This window comes from Hylobates moloch, unplaced genomic scaffold, assembly GCF_009828535.3.
Source record: "Hylobates moloch isolate HMO894 unplaced genomic scaffold, HMol_V3 SCAFFOLD_12, whole genome shotgun sequence".
Taxonomy (NCBI): Eukaryota; Metazoa; Chordata; class Mammalia; order Primates; family Hylobatidae; genus Hylobates; species Hylobates moloch.
The window spans coordinates 98,619,066-98,637,576 of record NW_026652287.1 but is presented as its reverse complement, the minus strand read 5'-3'; the positions used below and the strand labels follow the sequence as shown (position 1 = coordinate 98,637,576).

General features: G+C 39.5%; 1 protein-coding gene across 5 annotated transcripts in view; it reads right to left on the bottom strand.

The window, feature by feature from the left end:
- Nucleotides 1-18,511, bottom strand: part of APAF1 (apoptotic peptidase activating factor 1) — a 90,794-nt gene that overhangs the window by 28,271 nt on the left and 44,012 nt on the right. For 4 of the 5 annotated variants that reach the window (XR_004250948.3, XM_058424861.1, XM_032171002.3 and 1 more), the window contains exons 17-19: nucleotides 8,250-8,411; nucleotides 4,030-4,158; nucleotides 937-1,062 (exon numbers count right to left, since the gene is read on the bottom strand). The exons of the other annotated variant lie outside the window; for it this stretch is intronic. Coding sequence is in view for 3 of the 4 variants with exons in the window: in XM_058424861.1 (XP_058280844.1) it covers nucleotides 937-1,062; nucleotides 4,030-4,158; nucleotides 8,250-8,411 (417 nt within the window). In the remaining variant the exon portion in view is untranslated. The remainder of the gene's footprint in view (nucleotides 1-936; nucleotides 1,063-4,029; nucleotides 4,159-8,249; nucleotides 8,412-18,511) is intronic. 5 annotated transcript variants of the gene reach the window in all.

The window sequence follows — 18,511 nt, the reverse complement described above, 5'->3', positions numbered from 1 at the left end:
CCAGAGAAGCAGTGGAGTGTTGGAAATAAGGAGTAAATCATATCTGTATTTAAATTCAAGTCAAAATTTCATAAGCACCACTAGAAAACGACATAGAATTAGATGGCATTAAGAGAGACAGGCATTCTCCCCAAATAGAGAAGGCTTGAGGGGACTTATAGAATGGTTAGGATTTCAATAAACAGAGATACAGGTAAGTAGAGCATTCCAAATATAAGAAACCACTTAAGGAAAAGCACAGAAGCAGGGAACTATGGAGTGCTTGGGAAAATGTGAGCAGTCCAGTGTTGGTTCCCTGTAGAAATAAACTGGGAGACAGAGTGGAGCAGAATGAGGCCATGCTGTGGAGAAGCTTAATGGCAGAAACAGAAGTATATATTTACTTTGGTAGACAAGGGAGCCACTATCTATTTTTGAGCAAAAATGACATGACTGTATTGTACATGAAAAAAAAATATCTTAGAAGCTGCATGCAGAAAAGCAAGAAAGAAGACTTGTGGCAGAGACTAATACAACAAGAGAAGCAACAGGTAACAAAGTCCTGAACTTGGGCAGCAGAAATGGAAAGGTAGAGATAATAATAGAAAATGAAAAGGTAGACTCTCAGAATTGCCAAGTAATTGGATGTAGGAATTCAAGGTAAAGAAAAGGGTCAAAAATTTTTCTGAGGAATCAAATGCAGTATTTTAAATTAACCAAAATACAGTTTAATCACTGAAGTTCCCACAGCACCTGGCCTATGCTAATCCTCAATGAACATGTAGTGAATGAATGAGACTGTTACAGTCCATATAATAGCACTTTTCCAGGGTGAATAGGAATATGTACTAGTTTCCTATTTTGCTTACCTCAGTGCTACCCACCAATTTCTTAGTTTGTAGGAGGTTTAGCTCACCATCAGGAAATGTTCAAAATGAAAATCTCAATATTTCTCACCCTGATTGTCTGGTCATCAGAAGATGTCAAAAATGATGATCCATCAGGAGAAAACATCACACCATGAACCCAACTTAAATGTCCTCTGCAATCAGCCACCTTTGAACATGAGTCTATATTCCACAACTACAGAATAAACACAGCATATAGGAAATCACATACATAAGCATTTTGAAGATAGCAAAAATATTGAAAATAGCAAGAATGAGCCAGCAATACCACTTCAACGAATATTGCTCAAAAACACACTATCAAAACTATAAAATGTCTTATGCAGAAGATTATTTAGTGCATCATTATTTTTTATAGCAAAATACTAGCAAACTAAATTACTCATCAATAGGGGACCAACTGAATAAACTACATTAATCACATAATGGAATATCATGCAGCCATTAAAAAGAATGAGAAAAACCCCTGGATGACAACAAATCTCTAGGATATATTGTTAACAGAAAAAAAGCAAAGTATAGAAGAGTCTGTATACTATACACTACTATCTTTTATATGAGATGGAAAAATATGTACAAGAATATATAGAAGGATACAGATATGGATATATATGCATATAGATATCTGCTTATATATGCAAGAAATATTGGACAGTTAAGCCAAAAACAGAAAATAGTTATATATGCAGGGAAGGAGGGAGAGAGAGGCGAAGGGATAGGGATGAAAGCAAGACTTCTCTGAATATAACGCATTATAAAACTTTGACTTTGGAATCATGCAAATATTTTATCTTTAAAAAAATCAATCCAAAAAATAATAGGATGAACAAAGGCAGCTTCCATATTCAGATTATTTTCCACTAATACTGTCATCTAACCTTCATTTCAACTGACTGTAAAACCTATAATAAATTAACACAATAATTGTAACATGTATACATTTCTCTTGTTATTCATGCTTATTACCATGTCTACCAGCAGCCTGGTATTTTATCCTGGGTTCTGCTGTAAATTACTCTAATATATTCAAGTCTAATGAAGTATCATATGTGACTGAGTTCCTCTCATTACACTTTAAATTACAGAACTACTTTATCATTTCAGAACTAGCATGGACAAAACAAGTACCTCATCATAGGCCCAGTGACTGGTTTTCATTCAGTGAGTTCTGTGGTTATGAACTAATCATATGAAATTTTCTCGGCCTTATCTCTAGAGTCCAAGCTGGGACATACAGAGCTAAGGGCCAAAAATGAAAGTGGTTCCACAACTGAAAATCTCTCCTAAGAAACTGAAAATCTCCCTTGAGAATCCTCCCCTCTCTTCCCACTTTCTTCTCCCCATCTCTCTCCCATCATTTCTTTGTCACTCAGAGCCTCCAGAACTGAGTCCCTACATTTCAAGAAGGAAGATACTGTTTCATTGTTTCCTGGATATTGCTAAGGATGGCAGAGGGTAAGGACTTTAGAAGTGACAGGAAAGGCTGAAAGAGGGGTTGCTACTTAGTACTGTTTCTAAAAATCCTAACAAACGCTCTACATTTACTTTCAAGATCTACACATAAGGTTCAAGATCTCCTAGGAGATCTAAAACCCAATAAATACCAGCACTTTGGGAGGCTGAGGCAGGTGGATCACTTGAGGTCAGGAGTTCGAGACCACCCTGGCCAACATGGTGAAACCCCATCTCCACGAAAAATACAAAAAAAAATTGGCCGGGTGTGCTGGTGGGCACCTGTAATCCCAACTACTAAGAAAGCTAAGGCAAGAGAATAGCTTGAACCCGGGAGATGGAGGTTGCAGTGAGCTGAGATTATGACACTACACTCCAGCCTGGGTGACAGAGAGACACTCTGTCTCAAAAACAAAATAACACAAAACAAAACACTTCCAATTCAAAGTCTCTGCCCAACAAAACACTGCCCACAGCACCCTACTTCTTCCCACTGTTTCAGACAGAACTAGAGCTTTTTCACACTCCCTGCCTCTGCGTGCAATGGGAAGAGTCTCAGTAGGGAAGTTCTTCAGTGTCATATGCACTGCTGCACCTAGAATTAGGAGAAGCCTATGGATCTCATGCCCTCACTCACCTGTGCCTCCATGTTGAAGGGCTATAGCTTAGCAACTCTCCCCTCAACACCTTCACAGTAATGGGCAAGGCTGGCAAACTCACTAAAATTTGCTAAATAAGCAGAGAACACTGAAGAAGTGCTTACAGTAGTCATGGCTCCCTTGATGAGGAGCCTGTGAACCAAGTGAATTTCTCTATTTTCCAAAAGGCCCATACCCATCTTCTTGGAACTGTGAGGAGTTTCAAACTACCTGGTGGTAAAACCAACCTAAGGAACGAAGAGTAAGAAAGCTTGGAAAAACTAATCTATTTTCGGCCAGACATGGTGATACACCTGTAATCCCAGCATTTTGGGAGGCCAAGGCAGGAGTATTGCTTGAGGCCAAGAGTTCAAGACCAGCCTGGGCAACACAGCGAGACCCCCATTTCTATTAAAAAACAAAAAAAAGCACTAATCCATCTTTGAAGGAAAAAAATAATTCACTACTTTATGAAAAAACTAATATAGCACTTCACTGGGTGGAATTCTTCCAGGGCCAGCTAGGTATACACTCTGAACATAAAATTTAACAGGTAAGTACAAAATTATAAAAAAGTAATTTATATGAATTATTTTACTCATTAGTGCCTGGCAATGAACATCCTATCTTATCCTACTCAATGATCTAAGAAATCTGAACTGGATCATCTCTCACCACCTCTTTTAAGAAGAAAAGAGTCTATGCCTATACTGTTTAAGAAATGCCACATATCTATACTGGGTAAGAGATGTCATGTTTCATGACCAGCAGGCATTCAATTGTTTTTCCCAGTTCCTGGCACATGTTAGGCATTCAGGAAATGCTTGCTGAATTCCCTGTCATACTGTCAAAAAGTCTGTAATCACTGTTAAAATAATAAAGCTGGCTATGTGGTTTAATATCCCAAAGTTAGAGGTCATTAGGCTATAAAGAAAATACTCTATAATTTCTCAAGCAAGGCTCCTCAGCAGTTAATGGTTTAAGTTGCCCATTCTCTGTCATCCTTTGATCTCTGGAAACCCAGGCTTCACAGAATAAATTCAACTACTCACCTCTACACAGTACTGGGACAAAGCAACCACTGCCAAATGGTTTTGTGGGGAGAAGTCACAGTACTGGATGGTGCTGTGATGGCCCGTGTGGATTTCTCTCAATATGCCACTGGTATGAATGTCAAAAAGCTGTCAACATAAATAGAGATACCTATGAAGGTAAAATACTTTAAGAGATAAGCTATTCTAATATCCTCCCATTTCAAATATAAGTCTTGAAAAAAATATGACAATTACTGATAACTGGCATAATTACTGACAGTCATAAACAAAATATGGATCAATATACATATACTTTAAAAATACTGCTCATCTTAAAACATATTTTCTATAAGGGAAAATTCATCACAGATGAGCTCTCAAGCTAGCCCAAAGAGAAATAAAAGCTTTGTGAATAAATGAATAGACTGGCCCAATTAACATACAGAGTAGTTCTCCCTAATGCTTGTTTATTCAAAAGAGAAAATGAATACTTATAAATGAAGATGATCAAAATAATATAGAGCAGAGGTTTGCTAAAATAAAATTAGCTCAATCATCTCTATTTCTCTCTAGAACTACCAAATTGCTCCATTATAATTAATCATTTTCTTGTTTTTGAACCCCAAAAAGCTACTTTTGAGTAATCCAAGTTTCTTCAATTTTTTTTTTTTTTTTTTGAGACAGACTTCTGCTCTTGTTGCCCAGGCTGGAGTGCAATGGCGTAATCTTGGCTTGGGGCAATCTCGGCTCACTGCAACCTCCACCTCCTGGGTTCAAGCAATTCTCCTGCCTCGGCCTCCCAAGTAGCTGCAATTACAGGCATGCACCACCACGTCCAGCTAATTTTTTTATTTTTAGTAGAGATGGGGTTTCTCCATGTTGGTCAGGCTGGTCTCGAACTCCGGACCTCAGGTGATCCACCCACCCTGGCCTCCCAAAGTGCTGGGATTACAGGTGTGAGCCACCACGCCCAGCCGCAGTTTCTTCAATTTTTAAGACTTATAAATGCCGAATACACTCAAGTTTTTGCCAAATAAGATGATTTGTATTTACTACATGTATTGATACAGTATAGTGATTTAAGATCAAGACATAGACCTTAGAAACAAAAAAGCTTCCAGTGGGAGCTATTAAAATGTTTAGTGGGCCAGGCACGGTGGCTGACGCCTGTAATCCCAGCACTTTGGGAGGCCGAGGCGGGCGGATCACGAGGTCAGGAGATCGAGACCATCCTGGCTAACATGGTGAAACCCCATCTCTACTAAAAATACAAAAAATTAGCCGGGTGCGGTGGCGGGCACCTGTAGTCCCAGCTACTGGGGAGGCTGAGGCAGGAGAATGGTGTGAACCTAGGAGGCGGAGCTTGCAGTGAGCCGAGATAGTGCCACCGCACTCCGGCCTGGGCAAAAGAGTGAGACTCCGTCTCAAAAAAAAAAAAAAAAAAAATGTTTAGTGAATGCATAGTCTCTGCAAGCATGCACATATGGTAGGCAGCATAGCGCTGGAGGCCAAAAACACAGGGCAGGAAATCAGATTTAAAATGCCTCCCAGGACAGGCCATTTTTTAAAAAATTAGTGGCTGACAGTGATCGAGGAAACTTGGCAAATGTGGAATAGGCAGTTGTCCCAATTATGGAATAGTAAAAGAAAAAAGACCTAACAGTAGGAGTAGACTCACACAGGAATTGGAAAGAAATAACAGGAGGAGGAAGGAGAGACCAAAGGGTAAGAAATCGGGATCTACATGCAGTTAAGGAACACCTTAAGGTAGCTTTCTGTTAGCATGGTAAAACATGGAACTGCTGTACAGATTTTTAAAACAAGGCAGTTCATGCAATATAAAATTATTTTCCTCTCACTAGAACAGGTCTCTTAAAATCTTTTAAAAAATTATCTTTTGTTCAACATCATTGGTAATTGGGAAAACGCAAATCAAACCACAAGGAGAAACCACTTCACACCTACTAGGATGGCTATAATTTTAAAAATGAACAACAACAAGTTTTATCAAGGATGTGGAGAAACTGGAACCCTCGTACATTGCTAGTGGAATATAAAATGGTGCAGCTGCTGTGGAAAAATCTAGTGGTTCCTCAGAAAACTAAATAAAGAATTACCATATGACCCAGTAATTCCACTCCTAGGTAAACACACGAGGCTCAAATAGATACTTGTACACCAATGCTGCAGCATTATTCACAGTAGCCAAAAGGTGGAAACAAACCAAGTGTCCATCAACAGATGAATGGATGAAAAAAATGTGATATACAACCCAAGTATGATAGTCCAATTCCTTTTCACAGATCACAGAAATCACTCAGTTATTCTCTTTAATAATTAAGACCATTATATACATAAATTTATACTTGACAGAAATTCAACCATTATAGGTCAGCTAGGGAATAAGGTCCAAAGTTTTCTGAAGAGGAATATTTTGAGTTTTGATCTGTACATTGGTTACAACAAGGCTGTATGTGAAAATAAACACTGGTTTGTAAGAAAAAAAAAGGAAAAAAATGTGATATATACATACAACAGAATATTATTCAGCCATAAGAAGAAATACAGTTCTGGGCCGGGCGCGGTGGCTCACGCTTGTAATCCCAGCACTTTGGGAGGCCGAGGCGGGCGGATCACGAGGTCAGGAGATTGAGACCATGGTGAAACCCCGTCTCTACTAAAAATACAAAAAATTAGCCGGGCGTGGTGGTGGGCACCTGTAGTCCCAGCTACTTGGAGAGGCTGAGGCACGAGAATGGTGTGAACCCGGGAGGCAGAGCTTGCAGTGAGCCAAGATTGTGCCACTGCACTCCAGCCTGGGCGACAGAGCGAGGCTCCGTCTCACAAAAAAAAAAAAAAGAAGAAGAAGAAATACAGTTCTGATACGTGCTACAACATGAATGAACCTTGAAAACATGCTCAATGAAATGAGTCAGACACAAAAGGACCGATATTATATGATTCCATTTATATGAAATACCTAGGCAAATTCACAGATTACATTAGAGATTACAAAGGTCTAGCAAGAGAGGGAAAAGAGGAGTTATTACTTCATGGTTACAAAGTTTCTGTTTAGGGTGATGAAAAAGTTTTGGAAATATATAGTGGAAATGGTTACACAGCATTGTGAATGTAATGCCATTGAAATGTACATTTTTAGATGGTTAAATGGCAAATTTTACATTATATGCATTTTATCACAATAAAAAAGTTTTAATCTTCAAGTCTTGCTTATGCAGTGGTTTCTTTTCTGTTCTTATAGATTTTAACAAACTTAAAGGGAGATATTTTTCCTCTTAGTTTCCTGCTAAAGGGGTACAAACTCATAAGCAACCAACATCCAAGGATTGTAGCACTAGATCAATAACAATCATATACATGATCCCTCAGTGAGTTCTTATATAACCATATTCTGTATTTCAATTATGCTCTTTAAAACAGTAATATCCGTCATTCAAGTCTTTTGAAATCACTATTAGATCAGAACGTAACTGAGCCATAAATCAGAAGATCTGGCTCTCCTAATCACAATGTAACTTTGGACAAATTATTTGGCTGCTCTGAACCTCAGTTGCCTCATTATTATCATAGGGCTACTGTAACCCGCTGCTTCTTGAATACTTATATCAAAAGAAATCATATGTGAGAGCACTCTGAATACCACAAATGCAAGCTACTATTAGATGTGGGGAAGAAAAGCAAAGCATTTTCTTATTTACTTTTTTCATATTTTCCTCATTTACTTTATAAAAATTTCACAATCTTGTTCAGTCATTGACAAGCATTTCTGTCAGAGTCATCAAACCATAAAATTGTAGGTATAAGAAAGCACTTTGAAAAATCACCTAAACCAATGTAATCGAAATTGAAGAAAAAGGAGTGATGAAGAAAGCATTCTATGTTAAATTAAATACATTTGAGGAACACTGGATTCGACAGCATAAATTGTATAATAGGACTTCCTGGGGCCCTGAATATGTTAGTTCACACCGTGTGCCTAATAGGGGAAAGCAATACAAAACCTATCTCCCAAAACGGTGTAACCATGGAGACCTTTCCTTATAAGGCCATCCTTATCTCATGGAGCACAGTTCCAAAGAACCATGACAGGTTAGGAAGACTGCCCAAAATCACACAGCTAGACTGTATTTTTATGAATAAACATTGTAAAATGCAAAAATGACAGAAGTTTTAACTTTCTTTAAATCAGACTGAAGTTGGCTTTTTAAAGTACTTACAAAGATTTTATTTTTTGCTGCCACCATTATCCTTGCACCATCAGCAGACCACGAACAACACTTCACTATCACTTCCATATCCTCTTGAGGGTCCTCTGAATTTAGGAAGAACTGTTTCACATTAATGCTTTTCCTCTCGTTTGCTGATGTCACATCCCAAAGCTTCGAATTAAAGTAATAAAAAAGAAAAAGTTTGTTTTACTCTAAAATCACACCTCTAGAATTCTTCCTGAAATAATGCCACATAAACTTATTCACTTCACTTGATGAATTATTTTTACCTATGCATGACTTTTTGTAAGGCTTTTAAATTAAGATCTCCAGTTTCATTATTATGTTCTTAAAAAGAAAAAATTAGAAGCACTGCCCAAAATGCAGAACATAAAATTAAATAAAAAGTTAAGAGTCTTCCATGGTGTGGAAGCTAAAAATTACATGTTGACAGTAAGGACACAAGTGGAAGAAAGGTGGTAAGATGAAGAGACTCACGACTTGCCACTGCTGCCCTCTGCTGTGCCAGGAATGAAGTGTGCTTCACAAACCTACCACATGCACAGCAGGAAGACTACACAGGACCCAGTCCAAGTTAGGTCGTGACCTAGCAGAGCATCCAGAGACATAAGGAGGTCTCTGAAAACAGGGACAAGTAAGACTCTGTGTGCTTGGCAGGGCTAGATAGGGCTATAAACCTAACTGGATCCTGAGGAATAAGATACAAAATACCATAAACTTTGCTCACTAGTAGGACCACTTGAATAGCACAAAAGACAAAGGCCTTCAAGAAGATCCACCTTCACTCCTCTGGGCCATGAGCAGTGTCTCAGCCTCAGAGTGATAATGACTGCCCATGCCCAAACCAAAGGTTGGCCACAGAGAAGGATGGGGGTAGGGGGAGAAAGCTGCTGCTCAGGCTTTAAGTCAGCTTCCAAAGCACAACTCCCAGGTAAAACCTAATTTGTCTGGCCAGGTACATTTTCAAATCTCTCGAGTAAAAAGAAGTATTATATATATTAAGAAACATGGCCAAAACCAAAACTTTTCTACTTGCAACAACTGCGGGTAATCTGGGTAATGCAAAAGAGATAGCAGGTGCTAAAACAGCCTTCCCTGATACTAAAGAGAAAAATAAATAAATAAACATAAAAGCCTGAACCTTCAGTTACATTATCCAGAATATATGAAAAGTCAGTTTCTCTATTAATATGAAAATCAGGCTGCGTACAGTGGTTCACACCTGTAATCCCAGCACTTTGGGAAGCCAAGGTGGGAGGATCACTTGAGCCCAGGAGTTCAAGACCAGCCTGGGCAACACAGTGAGACCTCATCTGTTTTGTTTTGTCTTGTTTTCAATTTAAAAAAATTTTTAAAAACAAAAAGAAAAGAAAAAGCAACTATTGCCTGAATTTTACAGAGAAAAATAAAAGTAGCACAATCCAACTTGATTATACATGTCTAAATTGCATCTGTTTCTGGACCTGACTTCGGCTTCTATCCAAGCAGTGATGAAATCCCACATATTGAGGGACCACATAAACTAATACCAGCATTTCATTCTGAGCAAGTCGCTACACTGTATCCAGGGTCCCTATGCACCCCAGGCCTCTGCGTGCTTTAAATGGCAATTTTTAAATAGAACTCACATTTTAAAATAGTTCATCTCAGAGCCTGAAAAGCACATGCTTATCAACATGATACCGTATAAAATGCTTAAAAAGAGAGCCATTTGGGGCAGGACATAATTTTACAGTTTTCATCCTCTCAAAAGGTAAAAGCTTACAGGAGAATTTGACCTTGAAATGCTGTTATCTAACATCATTTTGCAGGGTCTCTGCTTACTACCTGTCATTGTATCAGTGTGAACCAACCAGTGATACTGACTTAACAGCACGGTGGGAAAGCCACCACAAACATGGGCAGTTCTCACCAAGAGTGCAGTAGTGTCTGTCCCCTGCTGCGAGTGCTCTGTGAGCCACAATCACATTTTGATACTCATACATGAATACGGAAATCAAAATCCTGTCCCTGTCAAATGACGACTTTTTAAAAAGTGTCCGAGTTTGAAGAAGTCTTAGCTTGACTTGAAGTGATACAGCAAGGGTTTATCATCTTTAACACATTTATTAAACACTATGCTAGTCACTTTGAGACTATATAAATGAATCAGATACAGATACTACCCTCAAGGAATTGACAGGCCAGTAAGGGAAGCAAGACAAGCACATAAATAACTTAAACACAAAATACGTCAGGTGTCATTTGAAAGGAAAAGGTATAGCACAGTGGGGAGGCTATATTCAAGCTGAGGGCTTGAGGGAACACTTTGTACAGGAGGTAGTCACCTCACTCCACTCCCTGAGATTAGCCTATCTTATACCAGCTTAAGACAGAGAATTTCAACATCAAAAAGACAGGGGAACACCCCAGGGCCTAGAGCCTATTCCAAGGGATCAGCATAAGCTAAAGTACAAAATGAGAAAACAAAGACAATGAAAAAGAAGAACAAGTTCAATCTGGCTGTAGTATCAGGTATGTGAACCCTTCCCCAACAGAGTCCTTATCTGCTCTCAGAGCACTGTCTTCATACTTTTATCATTTTCATGGTTCATCTATTCACTTATGTTCTCCCCAACTTTATTCTGAACAGTTCAGAACAGCCAGGAAGTATACTTTTTTCTTTTTCAGTGTTTAAAATCCAAATACCTAGTACAGTATCTGGCATACACTAAGTATTCAATAAACACATTTTAAGTGAAAAGACTGATTACTCCCGGCAGGGTGCAGTGGCTCATGTCTGTAATCCTAGCACCTTGGGAGGCTTAGGCAAGCGGACCACTTGAGCCCAGGAGTTCAAGACCAGCCTGGGCAACGTGGTGAAACCCCATCTCTGAAAACAAACGAACAAACAAAAAGATCACTCCCAAGTTTCAAGCACAGGCGAGTACAGACAATAGCGTTGCTGAAAGAAATAGGGTTCAGGTGTTAAAGATGCAGAGAGAACACATACAGCTCTGCTATGGTTTGGAGGTGGTTTATTTATCCCGACCCAAACTGGTGTTGAAATTTGATCCCCACTGTGGCAGTGTTGGGAAGTAGGGCTTGATAGGAGGTGTCTGGGTCATGGGGGTGGATCCCTCATAAACAGATGAATGCCTTCTAATGCCTTCCCACTGGGATGAGTTCTCTGGGAATGGATTAGTTCTCAAGAGTGTGGGTTGATGAAAACAGTCTGGTTTCCTGGGTTTCGCTATCTTCAATCCTCTCTTTTCATATGATCTCTTTGCACACGCCCACTTCCCTTCCCCTTTCCACCATAAGTGGAAGCAGCCGAAGGCCTTCATCAGGTGTAGCTGCCCAATCCTGGAATTTCTGGCCATCAGACTCATGAGCCAAGTAAACCCCTTTTCTTTATAAATTACCCAGTCTCAGGTATTACGTTTCAGAAAACAGAGAACAGACATAGACAATTTCCAAACTCTCCCAAAACTCGGGTAAACAATAGTAATGGGAATTTTTCTCTCTAGGCATAATCCACAAGGCGAAGGAAAATGGAGAAAGAGACAGCAGCAACGAAATCATCAAGTCTAGAAAGCAGAAAGGCAAGTAATAGGCAGACTCCTAGAAATTAAATTGTGAGCCTGCAGTGGGGAAATCCAAGCAGCCCAATCACTCCACAAAACTCCAAAGACTCAGGAAGTGCTGGCACCCAGTACCTTCTGATAAAGGTGAAGCTAAGTCAAGAGGAATCTTTAAAAGTCCGTTGAAATCTCCTCCCTCCACTCTGCAACCCAGGGGGCCTGTGTCCCTTCTCTGGCAGAATACAAGGCTATTCTATACCCAACACAGTCGAGAGAAGGGTCACCTGAAAACAGGGAAATTAAGAGAAAGTCTTTTTTCTAAATGTTGAGCTCTCTGCCCAGATATCATCTCAGAACTGGCCAGAGTCATATCCTACAAATAGGAGATTAAAATTTCTTCTAGCCAGGCATGGTGGTGCACACCTGTAGTCCCAGCTCCTCAGGAGGCTAAGGTGGGAGGATCACACTTGAGCCTAGGAGGTTGAGGCTGCAGTGAACTGCAATCACACCACTGCACTCCAGCACTCCAGCCTGTGTGACAGTGAGACCCTGTCTCAAAAAAAAGAGGGGGGGGTGTTGGGCGCAGTGGCTCACATCTGTAATCCCAAAACTTTGGGAGGCCAAGGAGGGTGGATCACGAGGTCAGGAGTTCAAGACCAGCCTGGCCAACATGGTGAAACCCCGTCTCTACTAAAAACACAAAAATGAGCCGGGTGTGGTGGTGTGTGCCGGTAATCCCAGCTACTTGGGAGGCTGAGGCAGGAGAACTGCTTGAACCCAAAAGGCGGAAGTTGTGGTGAGCTGAGATCACGCCACTGCACTCCAGCCTGGGCAACAGAGCAAGACTCCATCTCGGGAGGGAAAAAAAAATGCAAGAAAAAGAAAAAAGAGAAAAGAAAATTTTTACTCTGGACACCCAACTAGTTCAAGACAAAAGATATAAAGACTTTGACATAAAAAGTTCACCATCTTGCAGTGAGCCGAGATGGTGCCACAGCACTCCAGCCTGGGCAACACACCAAGACTGTCTAAAAAAAAAAAAGAGTTCATGATAAAAACAGATAACCCACAGGAAAACCACAATTTAAAAGTTCACAATTCCCAATCAACTTGTTGGTGATGTATTCTTAAATATGAGCAGATAGCAAAGGATCAGATAGCTAAGATACATCTATGTCTAAAATCCAAACAGAAACCAAAACCAACAAATAGAAAAATATCTATTACACTGGAATATGAAAACTTCAAAAAAAAACCCTATTACTAATGCCCATAAAAAGATAAAAGATACTGCATCCATGAAACAAGAACAGAATAATATTTAAAAGGAACTAATCACAAGAATGAATACTTAAAAATATAGTAGCAGAAATTTAAACTCAATAGAAGGACAGAAAAGTAAAGCTAAAGAAATCTTTCAGAAAGTAGGGCAAATGGACAAAAAGAAGGAAGGAGAGGAAAAAAAAATTTTAATCCAGAAACACAGGCATTCCAGAAAGAGAAAATAGGAAGAAATCAAATAATCCAAGGAAATGCCAGAACTGAAGGATAAGTTTCCAAATTGAAAGAAGCCACCATTCTGTAGGCAGTTTACTCTGTTGATAGTTTCTTTTGCTGTGCAGAAGCTTTCATTTAATTAGGTTCCACTTGTCAAAGTTTGTTTTTGTAGCAATTGCTTTTGAGGACTTGGCCAAAAATTATTTGCCAAGACTGATGTCAAGGAGGGTATTTTCCTAGGTTTTCTTCTAGGATTTTAATAGCTTGAGGTCATACATTTAAATTTTTAATCCATCTTTAATTTTTATATGTGGTAAAAGCTAAGGGTCTAGTTTCATTCTTCTGCATATGGTTAGCCAGTTATCCCAGCACCATTTATTGAATAGAGAGTCCTCTCCCGCATTGCTTTTGTTGGCCTTGTTAAACTATGCATCCAACAAAGGTCTAATATCCAGAATTCATAAGGAACTTAAGCAAATCAGCAAGTGAAAAACAGAGACATCTTTAGACATTATAATAAAGACACCATAAAAATTTACTTCCCATAGATTCTTTCTTAGGAAGCTAGAGGAGATTCTCCACCAAGTTGAGAAAGTAAGCCAAGAAAGAAGACCAAAAAAAAAAAAAAAAAAAAAAAAACTGAAAAACAAGGGTTCCAACTTAAGAGAAAAGCAAAAGGAATCCCCAGGATGATGGTAAGGAAGATCTCAGGATGGCAGCTGTACTCTGGGAATAGTATTACCATTACCGACCAGAATGGAGCAAGATAGAACCTGCCAAAAATGTTGTTTCCAAGAAAATACTTATAAAATGCCTGGTAAGTTTGAATCATTTAAGGAGCAAATTAACAAGAGAGAGTTTGAAGATAAGCACATTTAAAAACTAAACAAATGAAAAAACAAACTTATCAACCCCAGGTAAAACAGACAGCTAATGAGAGAGGAAAAAAATTCATATGATATGGCTCAATTGTGATTAGTTACAATGATGTAAACCCTGAACACTGTTCTAATCAAAATCAATGTACAAAAATCAGTTAGCCAGGCACAGTGGTTCATGCCTGTAAGCCTAGCACTTTGGGAGGCTGAGGCCAAAGGATCACTTGAGGCCAGGAGTTTGAGACCAGCCTGGCCAATGTAGTGAGACCTTCTTTCTATTTAAGAAAAAAAAAATCAGCAGCATTTCTGTATATCAATAACATTAAAGCTGAGAGCCAAATCAAGAACACAATCCCATTTACAGTAGCCACACACAAAAAAATAAAATACCCAGGAATACATCTAACCAAAGAAGTAAGATCTCTACAAGGAAAACTACAAAACACTGCTATATATTTTTTATATATGTATTTTTTTTTTTTTTAGTCAAAAAATAAAAGATGCCAGGGAGGCTGCAGAGAAAAGCGAATGCTTATACACTGCTGGTGGGAATGTAAATTTGTTTGGTGACTTTGTAAAGCAGTTTGGAGATTTCTCAAATAACTTAAAATAGAACTACCATTCAACCCAGCAATCCTATTACTGGGTATACACCCAAAGGAAAATAAATCATTCTACCAAAAAGACACATGCACTTGTATATTCACTGCAGCACTATTCACAATAGCAAGGACATGGAACCAACCTAGGTGCCCATCAACGGAAGGTTAAAGAAAATATGGTACATATACACCATGGGATACAACACAGCCATAAAAAAGAATAAAATCATGTCCTTTCCAGCAACATGAATGCAGCTGGAGGCCATTATCCTAAGCAAATTAATGCAGGAACAGAAAACCAAATACCACATGTTCTCACTTATAAGCCAGAGCTAAACATTGGGTACACAAAGACATAAAGATAAGAACAATAAATGCTGGGGACTACTAGAGTTGGGGAGGGGGGAATGAGGCACCTATTGGGTACTATGCTATCTGGATGACAGGACCAGTTGTACACAAACCTCGGCATCAGCATCATGCAATATACTCACATAACAAACCTGCACATGTACCCCTGAATCTAAATAAAAGTTGAAATTTTTTTTTTAAATCATGAAACATAGGCCGGGCGCAGTGTCTCAAGCCTGTAATCCCAGCACTTTGGGAGGCCGACGCGGGCAGATCATGAGGTCAGGAGATCGACACCACTCTGGCTAACACGGTGAAACCCCGTCTCTACTGAAAAATACAAAAAATTAGCCGGGCATGGCAGCGGGCACCTGTAGTCCCAGCTACTGGGGAGGCTGAGGCAGGAGAATGGCATGAACCCCGGAGGCAGAGCTTGCAGTGAGCCGAGATCGCGCCACTGCACTCCAGCCTCAGCAACAGAGCGAGACTCCGTCTAAAAACAAAACAAAAAATGAAACATAAAAAGTAGGTCATGTTTGAGAAGTGAATAATTAACTCAGTTTGGAGCGCAGTAACTTTGAGGCACGGTATGTTACTTAAGTGACAACAACTAGGAGAAAGTTAGGAATGAAGGACACAGCTCATAAAATGAAGGCTGCAGATGACATACCTGAAAAAAGATGGGTTGAAGCCATGAGACTGAATGAACTGGGATGGAAGAGCGGTGATAGAGGTGGTAGCCAAGGTTAGATGCTGCAGGAACAGCTACATTTTAATGGTCAGGGAAAATAGTTAATGAAGGGATCAGAGAGCTAAGAGAAGAAAGAATAAAACATTGATGTAAAATGAGGAGAGTTTAAAAAACAAACAAACAAAAAAAAAACTAGGTGGTCATTGGGGGTTTGACCAATAGTAATACAACAAAAATAATGAGAATCAGATAAAGAAAAATATCAGATTTCACACTAATCCAGAGGGCCTTAGACTACAAAAAAAATTGAAACTGAAAATAAAACTGGATTTTTACATTCTTCAAGGGAATACAGGGAAGATGAAACCAGGCTAAAAAATGGTTAAGTAGAGAGTAGGTAGTCAGGAAACAGAGGCAAGTATAGATGACTTAAGAAGCCCAGTCATGAAGGGAAAGAGAAAAACAGAATGACAATTTTAAAGAACAATACAATCAAGGAAGAATCAAAGGTTTTTCACTTTTTGGTTTTATAAGGCTCAGGAAGGCCCAAGAACATTTGTAAGCTGTGGAAAATAATTCAAAAAAGAAGAAAAATCTGAAGAAGCAACATAGAGAGGAAACAATTAATGAAACAAGGTGCCCGGAAAAGAAGGAAAGGGAGGAACAGTAGGTACAAGTACAGGATTTTTTCTTTCTTTTTTTTTCAAGACGGAGTCTCGCTCTTCCCCCAGGCTTGAGTGCAGTGGCGTAATCTCAGCTCACTGCAACGTCCGCCTCCCGGGTGCAAGCAATTCTCCTGCCTCAGCCTCCTGAGTAGTTGGGATTACAGGCATGCGCCACCACACCCAGCTAATTTTTGTATTTTTAGTAGAGACGGGGTTTCACCATGTTGGCCAGGATGGTCTCGAACTCCTGACCTCATGATCCACCTACCTCAGCCTCCCAAAGTGCTGTGATTACAGGCGTGAGCCACCACGTCTGGCCCAAGTACAGGACTTTTTGGACACTGTTATGAGAAAAAATGGAGCAGAGGCTTTTTACAGCAATTTTTGAGGGGGCTTATGATAGGGGACTCTTGGTGGATGGTTTTAATCCTTTGAATGGGTATGAGGTAACATTATTGCCATAGAATAAAAGGGTTAGGGGCTTAAGAACAGCAGAAAAGGATTAGAATAGGCACTAGTGAAAAGGCAAATAAATTAGGGATGAACAGACCATAATTCAGCGGCAAATAAGGCCCAGTTGAGCTATACAACTTATATTTGTAGAACACATAAATGGCCTGGTTTTACAGCTTTCTTGAACATTTGGCAACCGAATAATAATGGCAAAAATGCTAAGGATAATGCAATCTTCCCAGAACTTGGAATTAGCAAAGGAGATAAGATGAAAGGAAAACTTAAAATATAAAATGCCTTCTTCTGAAGTCTTTCACTGAGTAAAAACCAAGAAATAATAGGCTGACGAAAGGAGGGCTGCCTAAATCCATCCACGGGTATTCTGAAAAACCTCCCATGACATGGATCATCCTAAAGGAAGAAGCAGATAGATATAGTATAGAGGCCAAAATCCACTTACCTGAATATTCTACCTAAGAATGCTCCCAGCACCCACTAACAGCTAGCTAAACTCTACAAAGTAGAATCCTACCCAGAAAGAGTTCCTAGATACCCCGGAGTAATTTATACAAAAACAGTTATCTTCCATCAGCAAAACAAGATCAAAGATTCAACCACAGTATCAGAATCAAAACAGTTTACCTTTCTCAGGAGTTAGTAGCATTGCTGAATCTCCTTCCCTAGAGATTCTAACAAACAAAATAGTGCCCAGGAGTGTTTAAGTATTTTCCTAGAAAAGGTGTAGTCAAGAAAATTTACTGAATACTTGAGTACAATTCTGTACTATGAGTTACAAAGAAAGGTATAATACAACAAAAAGATGACAAGATCCCTGCAGATCATAAACCTATATTCAACCTAATCAAAGAAACAGAAGACACATTAAAATGACTGAACAGTACAACACATTTGTAAGTGGAAATCAGAAGACAAACCAAGCAGTTTCTACCTATAGATATAGACAGATACATGTACTCAGAACCAAACAGATGGACACTATAAGAGAACACTTTCTGAAGAATGCTTTGCAGGCCAGGTGTGGTGGCTCATGTCTGTGATCCCAGTACTTTGGGAGACCAAAGTGGGAGGATCGCTTGAGCTTAGGAGTTCAAGACCAGCCTGGGTAACACAGGGAGGCCCCATCTCTACAAAAATTAAACAAAATTAGCCAGGCATTGTCACACATGCCTGAAGTTCCAGCTACTCTGGAGGTTGAGGCAAGAGGATCACTTTAGTTAGCCCAGACCACTGCACTCCAGCTGGGGTGACAAAGTAAGACCCTGTCACACACACAAATACACACACACACACAAACACACACACTCTCTGTCTCTCTCTGTCACCCTCACACAAAAGGCTTTGCATAAAGTTTTGAGGGGCATTAAAAAATATGGCAAGTGAAATCGAAGGCAAAAAACATCGTAAGAAAAGCTACAGGGGCACACATAGGAAACATCCCAAGAAACACATACAGGGACAGTAGCTGAAATAAAACACCTTGCCCAGAACAGACAATTAAGGTATAGGGGTTAGAAGAAACAAACTTGACA